The 15704-nt window shown below is 28.2% G+C and overlaps 1 protein-coding gene across 2 annotated transcripts in view; it reads left to right on the top strand.

The window, feature by feature from the left end:
* Window positions 1-5268: 5268 nt before the first annotated feature.
* The window catches only part of LOC129968614 (lateral signaling target protein 2 homolog), a 79510-nt gene continuing 69074 nt past the window's right edge, over window positions 5269-15704 (top strand). Inside the window, exon 1 of one of the 2 annotated variants that reach the window (XM_056082682.1) lies at window positions 5269-5554. In XM_056082682.1, coding sequence (XP_055938657.1) covers window positions 5519-5554 — 36 coding nt within the window. In that variant the 5' untranslated portion in view covers window positions 5269-5518. The remainder of the gene's footprint in view (window positions 5555-15704) is intronic. The other variant, XM_056082681.1, reaches the window with a different exon arrangement.

The raw sequence follows: 15704 nt of genomic DNA, 5'->3' as shown, positions 1-15704 counted from the left end.
TTAATACTTTATTCATTGCTTAAGCGATTTCGAGCTTCAATATTCATTGCCTACGCGTTTTCGAGCTTCAAAACCCCTTAACCAAAACAACATCATGTGCTCACATGATTAAAAAAAAGAAAAGGGAAATAAAATGAAAAAATTGTAGAAAGGAATATATCCAATTAGATCAAAATTACCGCCAAATGATTGTAGTGTTTTTAACAATATTTGAATGCTGCAGATTGGCCTACCTGATTGGTATTCATTTATCAGATAACGCAGTTGCTTTCAAAAACATGCTAAAATTGCAATTTTTGAATTTCTGAATCATTTAAACTCACCAACAGCGTAATATGGTTTTCAGTAGCTCGGGAAGTAGGCCAAATTCGCTGCTCCCTTATTTAGTATTTAAATTCAATAATTACAAAAAAAGATAAAATTTAAAAAAATTACAAAAATTCTAAATAATTTTTCGGCATAAATAAATTTGTTATTGTGAATAGTATAGCGTACAAATAAAGAAGTCATGTATGGATGTTTTGTATATGTATAATAAACGCACTTGTTATAAAAATATTTTCACATATGCCACTCATTGATTGAAATATATACGACATTTATGATATGCAGCAACAAGACTAAATTATTATTGTATAAAATTAAGAACACATAACGAATTACAACAAACAGAATATAATATAAAACACATCACCTTCCAATTACAACTAGAATGATATGTTACGATGTACATTTCTATTGAAAAACTTGTCATCTTCTCCGACCTGCTGGTTCATCTGACTTTTTTGTTATATTTAATTCGAGGTGAATTATGTTGATATAACTTCATGTCAATAATTTCCTCAAATTTTCAGATATTAAAGTGCTGTTAATTTAATTGTCTCTCGTATGTTTTGTTCATTATATACATGGATATTTTTTTATGGATACTTGTCCCAATGACATTTTGAGTCTATGAAAAATGTAGATATGCTATTCATCCATCTAAATCTAATTTTAAATTTTGCGACAGTGCAACGTTATTGTGGCGCTAGCTTCATAAGCCAGTTAACAGCCTCCAGATGAGATGATCACTTTTGTCTAGTGGTTATTTTACGCGGCTACGGAGCCCAGCGTTGCAGGTTCAATTATCGCTCATAACGATCTGTCACATTGGTAACCCGGACCACCCATCCTTCACGTAGCACCATCTACCCACAGCAAAAAGTCGTCAGATTCACTTGATGCAGCAACCCAAAGTCGTCAAACTCACTTGACGCAACAACTCACACACGCTCGCCAAATAAACGCTTGTCCCGAAAAAATCGTTCGTCTCTCCGCCGACTCACTGGTGGGCGAGTATTGTGGCTCTAGCTTCAAAGGCCAGTTAACAGCCTCTGGACAGAGATGATCACTTTTGTTTAGTGGTTTACGTTACGCAGCTACGAACGCTTGCGTCGCAGGTTCAATCTTGCGGGAATTTAATTGCCACAAAATATATATTTTCAGCGTCAAGAATATGGCTTCTCATTTAGTGCCCCTGAGATTTCATGGAAATGCCAAGGCTCTGGTGCATATATTTTGTTTCGTCGTCATTTTTTGTCTTCGCTATCAATATCGTCTGCTAAGAACTTACTTTCCGAGTGCACAGTTCTATGACGAGTTATTTTGTCTGTAAATATTTTTGTATATCATTCACTTCATGTAGTATAGGTTACTAGAGGGTTAAAAGAACAAAAAAAAAATTATTGCATTGGATTATTATTATTATTAAAATGGATAAATTGAGATTATTACCAGCAAAGGCTGCCATTCTCTAATGCTAAAAAGCTGCAATTAATAGATATCAAAAAGCTTCCGTGATGAACGAAGAAAAATTTGTAAATAGCGCTTATGAAAAACAATTTTTTGGGTCAAAAACATAAGAGTCGAAATTTCTTGATCATTGAAAATGAGCTTTTCCCAAAGTTTTGTTCTATGAATTGAATACCTCAAGCAGCGCACAAGAATATGTTTAGTGTCATTTTCTTAGATAAAGGAGAGACAGTAAAGTTGCAATAAAGTCCAAATTTATTCAGTAGATCATGGGTTTAGATAATTCAGTAATTATAAGATTTGTTATTACATCTATTCATCAATTTTAATTCCTTGTGGTAAGAGATCGAATAGATAGAATATCTTTTAGTGTTTCTTGACACTTACTATTTTGATAAATTTGATACATGTTTTGGAGCGAGGCATTTAATTTTTTAAAAAATAATAAGAGATAATATCTTCATTGGCCATCGACTCAAAGTATTAATTCAACTCTGTAACTGTTTCTGAGACAATCCGCTTTTGCATTCCAAATAATATCTGAATGTCCTGGAGTCAAAACAAATACGATTTTCTGGTTGAAATTTGTTACAATCATTATTAATTTTTTTTAGCTATCCTATGAATAACTCTTGGGGATTTGACATATAAAATTTTCAAGGCTTGAAGGGCAGAAAAATTATCTGTTAACAACAGCAAGTTTGTTATTATTATTATTATTATTTTATTTTTATGAAATTGCGAACTCAACACTGGCTTGACAAATTGCTAAAACTTCAGCTCTCAAGATGAAATTAATAGGATAAATTCGATAACCAAAGGATTGTGCGTTTGATAGGCCTACGATAGAAGTGATAAAATGCGATTTAGATGCATCTGAGAAGATGGCAAAGTAATCTTGAAATTCTTTGTTGAGAATATCTTGAAAAAGGACTTCAATGATAAAAGCTGATTCTGTCTTATTTTGGAATTGAACTCGGAAAGGAATATTTTACAAACTTCATTCCAACAAATAGCAGGATCAGGAAAGATTGTGTTTTGGCTAGTAGAAATGTCCAATTCCCTAAGCATGCGCACAACTGAGATTTCATATTTAATAATCAGTTGGATTCCACGGTAATCATATATAGGTGACATTTAATCATATATAGGTGATAGCATTGTAACCAGCAAAGTTTCCACGTCTTTTCTTGTGTTTATGCTTTCACTTGCTTCTGTCAGTTTTTCCAGGGTGATCAAAGTATTTTTGTACTGATGTTGGGCTTATAAGCTTTCACCACAACACCATGTCGCATTTGGGGTATCGTCTTTTGCGCACTGCCGCGTATCCTGGCCCTTTTTAAACGTTTCCCTTTAGCTACTATCAAAACTTTAGAGGCGGATATAATCAAATAAGCAACTGTTTAGAAGCTCAGTGGCATTAGTGCGCCCTATTCCTCTAGATTTGTTGAGGGGGTTAAAGGATTTAAACTTCATGCATTAATTTGAACTTAAATGGTCATGCAATCAAATTTATTCAAATTAAAATAAAAAGCCCTTTGAAATTTCAGAACTATATTCCAAGAATTCTTTTCATGTTTTCAAATGCATCTACAGATAAATATGATCCAAGGTTTTTTTTTTTTTTTTTTTGCATGTAGTTGAGTGACTCAGATGAGCCTTGGCAAAATTTGAATTATAATATTATTTAGATTATGCTAAGAAAGTTTTATAACTTTTTGACAATTTGTTTAAGGCTAAAATTCTAATTGAAATGTAAAATTATTTTTACATTACAATTTTTTATATGGGAATAACTGAATACAATAATCTTGAAGATGATCATTATTTAAATGTTCAAATATTTTTAAATAATTAATTAACTGTTAGTTAATCGTAATATTCGTTTTTTACGAACTGCTTATACACATATTAAAATAAAATTAATAATTTTTTTCTGGTTTTAATAGTTAAGTAGGTGGAGAGGGATCCCAAAACTTGTACTGTCTAAAGGTCCTTACAGAACTTAATCAGGCCCTTCATGAATGCTGTATGGATGCCGGTTATTACGTTGAAGTGTTCGCGCGGTCATTTTAGGAATGGTGAATTCTAAATTAACTGTTCGTATATTAACATAAAAGTAAGGAGATAAGCAAATCAAAATATCAATTTCTGTTCCACTTGTATGATATCTCATCCTGTTTGCTTCTTCCCAAGGATTTAAGAGTCGTCTCCGATACGTAAGATCGGAAGTGACGGCTTAAGGCTACTGCACTTTGTAATTCTCGAATCGTTCTATGAATAGATTTCTTAAAAGGATGATAAAAACTCGGGAAATGGCATTTGTATTCAGGGCCTGACTATAGCAGGGGTCTATGGGACAGTTGCCCCGGGACCCCACATCAGAGGGATCCCAAATCGAATAGAAAGTTTATTTTACGTTTCCTTCTTTAATGAACGTTCTTCATTACTGAAGCACAGAGGGGCAGAAAGAAGTTTTTGCCCCGGGCCCCAATTAGGCCAAGTTGGGCCCTGTTTGTATTCTACATCTAGGACAGCATTACTGTTAAACACACTATGAATCATCAGCATTAATCATCATTTAAGCACACTATAAATCGTTAGCATTCCAAGACATTTTTCTTTAATAAACATTCAGTCCTACCTGTCATTCTTTAGGAAAGTTTAACCACTTCAACAATCTATTATAATTCCCATCGAAAAGGTATGCAATAGACAACATTCTATAATATTCTTTTTTATTCAGTCCGCTTTCTTTATGTTGATCAGGAAGAGAATCAGTAACGAATGCAACATAATGTAAACAATGCTAGGCGCCATTCTTCCGAGGACGGTAAAGCACCATTTTCATAAATCTGAAATTATCATTTACCGAAAGGACCAATATTTATTGATTTCACCAGAAATAAATCATTTAGTGGAGTTACAATTTAGTTAGGAATATGGATTTGAATCTTCTATAAAGTGGAAATTACCATCTCACTACAGTTAGATGATCATCGAGAAGTGGATTGTGTTTTAAACTCTTTTCTAGGGATTAATTGATTTATACGAATACTGAGAAATTTAAAATACATAGTAACATCTTTGAGATAAAATTATAATGGTTGTTTCGAATGAGAATCAAAATAAGACATTGATACTTAACTACTATGATATTTAGCTTTGAATTTAAATCAATTTTGGAGAAAGATACCAGGCCTTCAATTAAAATCAGCCTCTGTCTACGTTTTGTTTAAAAATTTGCTCAAAATACATAGGGAATTCACCTAATTTAAATATATTTCCACATTAAAACTAAAGTGAAAGTTTAAAATTAGGAAAATACATTTTGAATCCATATATATATATATATTTTTAAAAATCTTCACTTTATCACGTGATCAGATATCGTATTGCGTGTTTCCCCAACGTTTTCCCCGGGCTACTTTTTTTTCCAATCAGGATAAGCTATCTTGCAGTTTCATCGAAAAGTATTACGGTAGTGAATGGAAACACAAAGCAAATGTGAGACAGAAGCAGTTACAGTAGTAGTTTTGTTGTCGTTGGTTCGGAGTTACTTCTGCTGCTGAATGCTGGATGACATCAGTTTCGGAAACGATTTTTCTGTATGCAATCTGAAACTGCGGTAGTGCAAGGATGAAGTTTTTCCAATCTTTTGACATACAAGTATTTTAGCTGTGTGAAAATAGTTTGCAGTTTCTGTAAAGGATAATCTTCAACAATGCATTCTCTGAGGAAATGGTTTTACAGACCTAAGGTGAGCTGGCAAATGTTTCTTCTAAAAAAATATACTAACGGTTTTATTTTTTTTTTCTTTTATTGGAAATTTGGATGTCCCAAAATTGTATATATAGATAAAAATATTCGAAAGTATTTTTTATGCGCTTTGAAAGACCGTAATAAATTTAAATAAAACAAACTAATCAGTTTTTATTTCTTGTTAACATTGAAACTTGATGTAATTTTCATTCATTTTGCAATTTATTATTACTTAATAAATGTACCAATCAGTTTTTCAAATTATAATGGAAAGCTGAAATTTATAATTCCAATAAAACTCCGATTAGGTTTCCTATATATATGTTTTTTTTTTATTTTTCTGTCTTAAATTGTTTTTTCTGTACTTAATCTGTTAATATAGCTTTTTTTAAAATCTTAAATATGCAACAGACAATTTTATTGGAATGTGAGTTACAAGAGACATTTTTATTTTTATTAAAAACCGTATACTGCTATTAACAAAACATTTTTCAAAATAAAATCTAAATCCATTATTATAATTTTTTTTAAAGAATCAAATGCTTTTATTTGTATTTTTAGGTTTTAATATGCTCTTTCACAATTCGAATGTTATAAATATCTGATTGCCAATATTCTATCAAATGTTTCTTATTATCGTTAAATGATACTATTAAAATAAAATCTGATAATCGTCTTTTATAGTCGTTGTTAAGGGTAAACTGTGTTTGTTATTTTGAAAAATAGGCATTCCTTAAATAATATTTTGTTTTTAAAAGCTGTTAAATGTAGTGAAAAGTCTAGTAGTATAAAAACTTTCATCAAACATTTTAATAACTTGCCAAAAAAAAAAGTTAAAAGTTATTTTTATAGTGTTATGTATTTATTAGAATTGTAAGATATTAGAATGTAAGATTTAAGAAAAAGGATTGGATGATTTTGCATGATATTCTTTGCTTCAATTGAAATTTAGTTTCATATAAATTTATTTAGAATATCAATTAATTTAAATGTAATTGAAATATGTTGTGCACTTTTTTTAAAAAAAAACTTTTAAAGATTTTAATCAATTTAGTTCCATGACAGCTTTATTAAATTTTTGAAGATTTGTAAAAAAATGATTGAAATATCATGAAATGTAATGCATACAATTTTTTTTTATGAAATGTACCTGAAAATAGGGAAATTCACTTGTTAATTTCAGCTTAAAAATTATAAATATTTTTATTAGTTTGGGTTAAGATTGTAAAGTTGAATTAAAATTTTAAATTGTTTATATTCTGTAATAAGCTCTTTAATTCCATTATCTATATACTTTATAAAGTCTTAAAAACAAATTTTTTTGGTTAAAAGTAATTTTTTTTATTATAAGTGATAGTTATTATTAGGATCATTTTAGTTTCATTAATAAGAATTTTAAAATTCTATTATTCGAAAATCTAATTATACTAAAAATTGGGGGAAAAAAAATCCAGAAACTTTTAAAAAAATATTTAATAGAGTTTAGAACATTATAAGCTATTGAATTATAACAGTTTTTCACCCCTTACACTTAATCGTTATTTCGTTCTCTTAAATCCCCTTCTTCGTAACAATATGATATTCACGATAAATGATTAAAATTGCTTTTTAGGAGCCAAATATTTGAATAGTATATTTATAAAAAATAAGTACATGTGTAATTTTTGTATAACTGCTATTAAAACTGTGCTAGAAATTAATATAGATGTATTCCTGTTTATGTATACAAAAACATCTTAAAAGTTTTCCCAAATGGTATTTTATTTAGCATCTGAAAGTGGACCAAATTAAAACAATTTTTTTAAAGTTTTCATCGTGCATTTTGAAAAAAAAAAAAAAAATGTGAAGTGGGAGATCTAGAATGTAAAACTTTTCTTTCTTTTTTTTCTCTCTATTTTTGAGTTTAATAAATCCATCCATTTTACATTTTTTTGTTTTTGTTTTTTTGCTGTTTGATTTTATAACACCTGTTTGATAATACAATTTCATTCTTTTAAAACACAGATCATTTAGAAATATGTATGGATTGCAAATTTTGAATACTTTATTTCTTTTGTCAGTTTATTAATTTAGAAACTTTAAAAGTTAGATTTTTCTTTTATGCCAGAGTTTTATTTTAAAATGTTTATTCTAGTTATGTAATTGTAAGCATCAGTATTTAAGAAATGAAAAGTAAATTCTACTAGGAAAGTTATTAAATTTTTTACATTATATATTTAACTGAATATAATTCCAAATTATATTTATTATTATTATTTGATAGGTTTCATATCTATCCATTACTTTGATGTTTGCTTAAATGAGCTTTATTAAATTATGCTATATATGTATAAATATATAATATGAAAACTCAAAAGCAACATTATTAAAATATCTAATGATAGGATATATTGATATAGAATATATTTAATTAAAAACCTTTGTTTATCATTGAAATTTAGACCTTAAATCAAACTAATTGGAATTGTTCTAAACAATGTTAATAACTTTCAAGGAAGGGAATATCTTAATTTTTATTATAAATGTCGAATATTTTACTTACATTTAAAAGTTAAATTGTATATTCTGATTTTAAAGTGGGCAAGTGTGAAACTATATTTCTAATGAACATCTTGAAATTCTTCATTATTTAGTAAACTTAATTTCAAATTTTTTTTTTTCTTCATATCCTAATCTATTAATTCTTAACGTGATATTGCGTACTCAGTGTTATTCTGATGATTATGTTGCGAAATTTCTTCTATATATAGAAATATTCTTGTCTAAAGTTATTAGCTTATCTGGAATAAATATTAGTTTTTTTTTTTATGTTTAGAATGTTTTTATTAAATTTTATTAAAATTTTTCTGTTATTTTGATATGCTGACTAACATTATATTTTAAATTATAGCATCTGATATTCATACTTTCTTTTTTATTGTTACTCTTATTCATTTTCTCAGGGTGCATTTCCAAAACTTGTTTCGGAAAAGGGCATTTGTAGATATATTTGTATAGCTGGTATTTAACTTATACAAATAATGCTTAGTATTTTAAATCTGCTATGCATTGTCGTGATTAATCTCTAAAGCCTGTTTCAGAATCCATGTTTTTACATGGGGGAAAAAAAAATCCTTGTGTATTAGTATATTTAATATTGGAAGTGAGAATACAATAGTAAAAATCCATGCATTAAATTCAGATAAATTTTAACTTAATCAATTTATAATATCTTCTTGTTTTAAGAATATTTTTTTTTTCTTTTTTGTAAAAGAACGGATGTCATTTATTTGGTAATGTGGGATTTTAATATTTAATTGTAAATTTTGTTTTAATGTATTTCAAAATTGATTGTTAGAAGAATCTAGATGCAAATTATCTATATCCTTGAAGATGGCTTTCCTGTTCTTAGTTTCAGTATTTAAGAGCATTAAAATATTTTTAATTATATATATATATAATATCAATTTAGCATTTTGAAATCTTTAATTTTTGTCACTTCTTCTATTTTAATTTTTCAAAATCGCCAGTCATTTTTTCAGCTACTCAGTTTATCCCTTCATATATTTTGGAATTCTGTGCAGAACAAGTTGGGAGATACTGGTGTTTTATTTCATTTTTTTGTAGGGAAAAATTATTATTGAATTTTTTCCTTAAGAATCTTTTATAGTAACTAATATTAATAAATAGTGAGAAAGGAGATAATTTGAATAATTTCTTTCTAAAATTAGTTTTTTTTTTTGACGATGCCTCTACGAAAACAAATCTGCCGATTTCAAGCTGTAAATTTCGGCGGCATTTGACAACTATGAAAGGACTTTATCTACAAGAATAGGTATTCTATCTTGTTTATTTTTATCCTTATCAACGAGAATAAGGATAAAAATAAATGACTTTTGCAAACCCTTCATTAATTTCAAAATACACTCAATAGTTGCTGATTATTTTTAACACTCCTTATGTACTCCTTTTTTAATACTCCTTTATTCCTTTTACATACAGCAATGAAAATCATTGTAAAAAGATTTTTCATAGGAAGTAGGCCTTAAAATTGAAGAATTCGAAAAAGACTTTTAAGTATTCGAAATTGAAGAACAGACGATAGGATTTTTCATTAAATTTATATCTGTATATATTTCAACATCTGCAGGATCATAAAGAGAAATTATAGAAAATTGTCAGGATCACGATGCAGCATCTTTAAGCCATTAACCGTTACGTCTATGTGTCATATGTACATGAACTAAAATGAAGTCGTTCATTGACGATACCGAATTTCACTATTGATTGAATCATTGCAACAACATATTTCATTGGTTAGAGTTGTCATCTACTTTGATTGTAGAGGAAACAAAATAGTTTAATGATTAATATAAAAGCATGGGGATGACTGAAGTAAGCTTTAATAATTTAAAATTGAATCATAATTAAGGAGGGACTGTTATGATAAATTTTTTTTTGTTAACTTAAATTGCGTTTAAGAATTAACTGTAGTCGATATTCAACTGACAAAATTCAACAAAAGATACTGTCTGCTTGATTAAAGGTTAATATTCTGATCTGATTGGAAAGAGTGGATTTCGAAAATTTTGAATCACTAAGAATTTTGAAATTTTTTTTAGGAATATTGTTTTTGTCCAATTTTTTATGTACGTATGGGTGTAAACCATAATTAAAAATAAAAAAGTTACTGTCTGATTGCTATTGTCCCCCAACAATAGACTGAAGCGACTGCTATCATTTTTTTTATGTATCATCCCATTTCCTATCTCTTTGATATTTTGATTATAAAAGAAAATAAGTTAACAAATAGCATAATTAAATGATCCCAATGAAAGCTTCTTTTGCATATTTTCAAGCATAACGAAATAAGTAATGAGCAAAAATAGTTTTGATAGCCAATTAAAGTCCTGTTAAAAATTGATAGTTATAATGAAGTGTTGGACTTAAGTATTTTTGTGTGCTTTAAGCATAAATAATTGGACATCAAATTATTCATTTGATTTCAAAACAACTTTGTAATAATCCTCTTCAATTTGCTTACGTCTAGATGTTGAATTCTAATTTTACTTTTTTATAGTTGTATTTTGTTCGGTTATATAAATGTTTTTAATCTCATTTTTTTTTTTGTATCTGAAACTTTCGTACAGTGCTTGTATCTTTATTTGCAGAAACTCAGAACGTTGACCATAAAAAAAAAGTAATTTCCTTGAGTGGAGAATGGCATTTATCTTTTTATCTGTTTTGTAGAAGATTGCTTTATCTGAGATCCTTTTTGTTTTATACTATACTCAAATAACAGCGAGGAGGGGGGGGGGGAAATGTTTTTTCGACACGCACGTTTTTTTATATCGTGAGATGAATGTCACCAACAATGCATAGAAAAACATTAACAAAGAATGAAACATTTTAACTCTTTTTGTCCTCGGTTATACGATTTTTCTGGCACAAACTGTTGTTTATTTTTAAGCTTGATGTCGCGCAACACGTAACTTAGAGGCCAAATTAGGTAACTTGAAAAACAACGTTGCTACCTTAAGTTAAGCTTACATCTCCTCATGACTCAGTTATTTCAAACCTGTCTTTCCAAACGAAAGAGTGATGATGATGCCTTATTTCTGTTTGACTGACGTCATATGGGTGTTGTGACCTGAGGCCTCAGGAAAGTCGTGTTTGCATCATTGGAAATAGGTCATTTCCTGGAATTTCTAGTCTGCTGTGGTAGTAGTAGCATTCAAACTCTCTTCGTTAATTTTGGAGGCTTTAAAGAAATCGAAAGGGTTGACCATATGAATTTGTATAACTTTAGGATTTTGTATTATATTGATATTCCCAAAACGTCTCTGTTATGCAATGGATATATATGTGCCATGTTGAAAGAATGTTTTGGACAGATTTTCAAAATGAAATTGCAATTTTAAGTTTATATCCAGTTCTTAAGAGTGTTTCCATTTCTATGTCATAAAGAATTAATTCCATCGAAACTGTCTCTTATCAAATGCTATTCAACGAAAAATTAAACTCTGTTTTGTCCAAAGATTTCAAATTTTAAATAATTATCACCTGTTTGTGTATTTTCATGACCTTAGTCGACAAATTAAGGTTCACATCTCGATTTCAATTAACATCCATTGTGTGAGCCTATTGAAAATACGCAATAAGTCAAGTAGCCTGTCATTATTAGTAAGTTGTTACTATTTATAGAGTAATTGTCTACTTAGTTGTTATCTATCCTCTGCAAGGCTTGTCCGATGAGAGATTTTAAAGAATCTGATCTATTAAAATAGAAATCCGAAAATTGGTTTCTTCCTGAAGAAGCTGTAATTTCCTGGAAGTTCGAGATCCCTTTGTCAGAAAAGGGACTGGAATTTTGAATTTGTCAGTCATAGGACTGGAATTTTAATCACTTTGCCATTCATTTTAAACTGCAATTTAAAGCTGATTATTATTTCTAATCAAATTATTTAAAAACTATCTATTTAATTCACAAAACATTTGCAGTTTTATATACTTCTCCATATTTTTTGATTAGTCGCTTTTAATGGCCATTTGGTATGTTTAGGATATATGGGCATGTTTCATTTCAACTAAATCAATTGGATATAATATCATGTCCGTGATTTCGTCATAATGTCAGATATCAGAGCCGTTTTATTTAAATCCTTTTAATATGTTCTGTTCATTGTGTTCATGCTTTTAAATCGTAATTGTTTCCATTGGGCATCATAGTGCTTTTAAAATCGTAATTATTTGGTTCGTCTATCATCTAATTTTCCTGGCATTACAATTTTTTATCGTCCTGAAAGACCTTATTACACATGTATTAAACAAAATCCTTCATTCTTAGCTTTCAACAATTTAAGAAAATAACGCGATAAAATCAATGAAAGGGTTTGAATCTTAGGGCAAAGATGTAATATAGCTGAAAATTAGTCAAAATTAAAAAAAAAAAAAAATCTCAAAATTCAGGAAAAATTTTGACAATAAAAATTGATATCATAAAGTCATGATTTATAAAAAAAATTATAAATAAAAGTCAATTTATAAAATTTTTAAACGGTGTAAATTTTATATTTATGCAATAATATTTTAGCAAGTTATTGCGAGAAAACACCAAAAATTCGCGTAATTTTAAATTTGCGTTCGGATTTATTTTCATGGCGAAAAGTAAATAGCATCCTGCTTTATTTTGTCAAGATTTTTCTTGTCACCGGATATAATGCTTATTACTATCTTTACGCTTTAATTTATGCCATTAGTGCAAATGTATTGCATGTTTTACGAAATTGGATTTCGCCAACTAGTACCTTTTCCGCTACATTTCTTTGTATATTGCGGTCATTTCTATAACTGGCAAGTGGAAGAAAATCTCTATTTTTTAGCATATGAAAGAACATCGTCAGATTCATTGTTGCCAGTGTTTCGTTTTTGCTTCCAGATTGAGTTCGAAGTGGGCAACTCTTCTGGTGAAGGACAGGGCAGCATACTTTCTCAAGGGCAAATGGCCTTTCAATTTTGACCTGGCTAATGAAGGATAATAACCATATGCTTCGACAATTTCATGCAAATCGAATGCTTTTTACTTTCGTACTAGTGTTTTTTTATGACTGCATTTTCCATTTCAGTTATTTCGGAAATGCTTCCAAGTGATTTTGTTATTTTTTTAGCCTTAAATTTTCTTTTCGTTCTATAGAAAATTTCCTTTTTAACAAGCGACAACGAAGGTAAAAATCCTTTGTTTGAATTTCTGTATTTCCAAACGTTAAAATGATATTTTTGATTAGTTTTATCTTCTCATCATTCTGAAATTTTTTTTTTCTTTGTGAAAATTCCTAGTAATTAAAGTATTTAGTTTTTTTTCGTTGTTTGAATGACTGCTTTATTCAAATAAATTAAATGTTATTAAAAAACAGATCTTCAGTTTAAGTCGTAAAATTTGTGTTATTTTTACATTATTCAGTTGATTTATATTCTTGTTTAGATTTAAATGGCAATTTTCACAAGGAAAATTTTACCTTTATATGTGGAAATATAATCGGAAAGTAAAATCTTACATATTCTAGTTATATAAGAGGATGTGCTAACATTTTATTACATGGCATTGGATTAGGGACTATGGGGTCAATTCACGGTCACGTGTCAGGTACCAAACAAACCGCTTCTGTTCAATTTTCAACCGTTCTGCGCATGTCGTGATGTCTGCCGATAACGTTGACACTGTTTACATTGTTGTTGACATTGTTCAGTAAATATTAAGCTAGCCGATCAATTATTAAAAACTTCTGATTTTTTTTAAAGATATTATTTTGAATTATTTTCACCAAATTTTCTTAGTTATATATTTTTATTTCTTATATTAAAATTTTAATTAATATTTTCAATAGAATTATTGTTTATGCAAAATTAACTAACATCGCTTTTTAATTCGTCTGGTGCCGCTTTATTCTTTCCTTTCCCATATCCCCCCACCCCCATTTTTTCATCCGAAGGATACATTTTGACAAATGACTATAGCAGTGTTTTTGAAAAATTACATATGTTCTTTTTTACATATTATTTAAATAGTATTGAATGTTGAATTTTATGAATATAGTTCCCCCAGTTAGTTCTTTTTAAAAATAATTATTACTCTTAGATAAGTTAATATTTTAAAACTTACTAATGAAATTATTGTATTTTTTTTTCTTATGTAATTACTTTTATAAATATTGAGAGTTAGTTATTTGATGTTTTCAGTTTGCTTAAAAGAAAGAACATGAAACTCAAATTAGTATATATTGAATAAATTATGTTTACAATTTCAAATTAGGAAATATAAAAGGTATGGATACCTTTTTTTAAATCTATGCAACTTATGAATAAATAATTTCATTTTAATTTGTAGAAATCATTAAAGGAAAACAATCAAAATCAAGCTTTCATAATTTTTATTTACACATTACAAATATATATATATATATATTTATAGAAAGAGAGAGAGATATATATAAAATATATGTGATAATTATTTGAAAAAATATGATCCAATGTATGTTTCAATGTACTCACTAATACAAAAAACTAAAAAAAAAAAAAAAAAAACTAATAACTATTTATCAACATTTATTTTTCTAGACACTTGGAAATGACAAGAATGTCAATGTAAATGATGAAATCAATTTTTTTCAACAGAAACATCCTAGATACTAAAGAACAGTTTTTTTTTATCACTAATAAAAACATAATGTTGAACAGTATACTTTTAAAGCTGAACATTTATGAAATTTTTTTAAATGCTAAAGTTACATTGATAAAAATTAAATTGAATGAATATCATAAAATAAAACAAAAACATATAATAGAGTAAATTTAATAAACAACAATAAGGTCATGATATATATACATATATATAGAGAGAGAAGTTAAATATTATATAAAGAGGAGTTGAAAGAAACACTTTTATGCTTTCACAGAATTTTATAATTCAAAATTGATATGTTAAAGAAATAGAAAAAAAAAAAAGTGAAACATGCATGTAGCAATGAAGTTGGGAATAAAAATTATATAATAAATGCTGATATGGAAATTGATTTTCAATGAAAAGACCTTTATTTATTAAAACAGAAATCACTGAGGTGCACAGTGTTATAACAGGATATTATGATAACAGTGAATTTCAGTTTAAATACAATAAACTATTGACATTTCATTTTGAACAATAGAAAAGATGTTTGATATAAATTCACTTTGAATCCATCACAAATCTGCAAATGTAATTAGAAAGCTAGTAATATTCACTTCCACCTAAGTTTAGCATTATAGCAGTTGTTATTTTTGCAATAGGAGTTTGTTTACTTACGTTAATTAAATTTAGATAAGATTTTGTAAAAAAATGCAATGTAATACTCATGTAAACATTTTAAAACCTTCTAAGCATATTCAAAATTATCAGAAATTTCATCAAATGTGAATGAAGTAAATTAGAAATGCACTCATGATTTTGTTTGATTGTTTTTGGTGGCAAATCGCTTACCGATTTCTTTTCTTCGAAGAGTTTTTCTAACAAATTACTGGAACAGCTATATTTAATAAATGGACACAAACTGAAGGAATTCTTCAAAATGATCGGAGCATATCATTGACTTCGAAGGCTTGAAAAAATCTATACCAAAGCTATCAACCCAAGTCAG

This window comes from Argiope bruennichi, chromosome 5 (genome assembly GCF_947563725.1).
Source record: "Argiope bruennichi chromosome 5, qqArgBrue1.1, whole genome shotgun sequence".
Lineage (NCBI taxonomy): Eukaryota > Metazoa > Arthropoda > Arachnida > Araneae > Araneidae > Argiope > Argiope bruennichi.
Note: the sequence above shows the minus strand (reverse complement) of the source record. Positions and strands in the feature narration are given on the sequence as shown.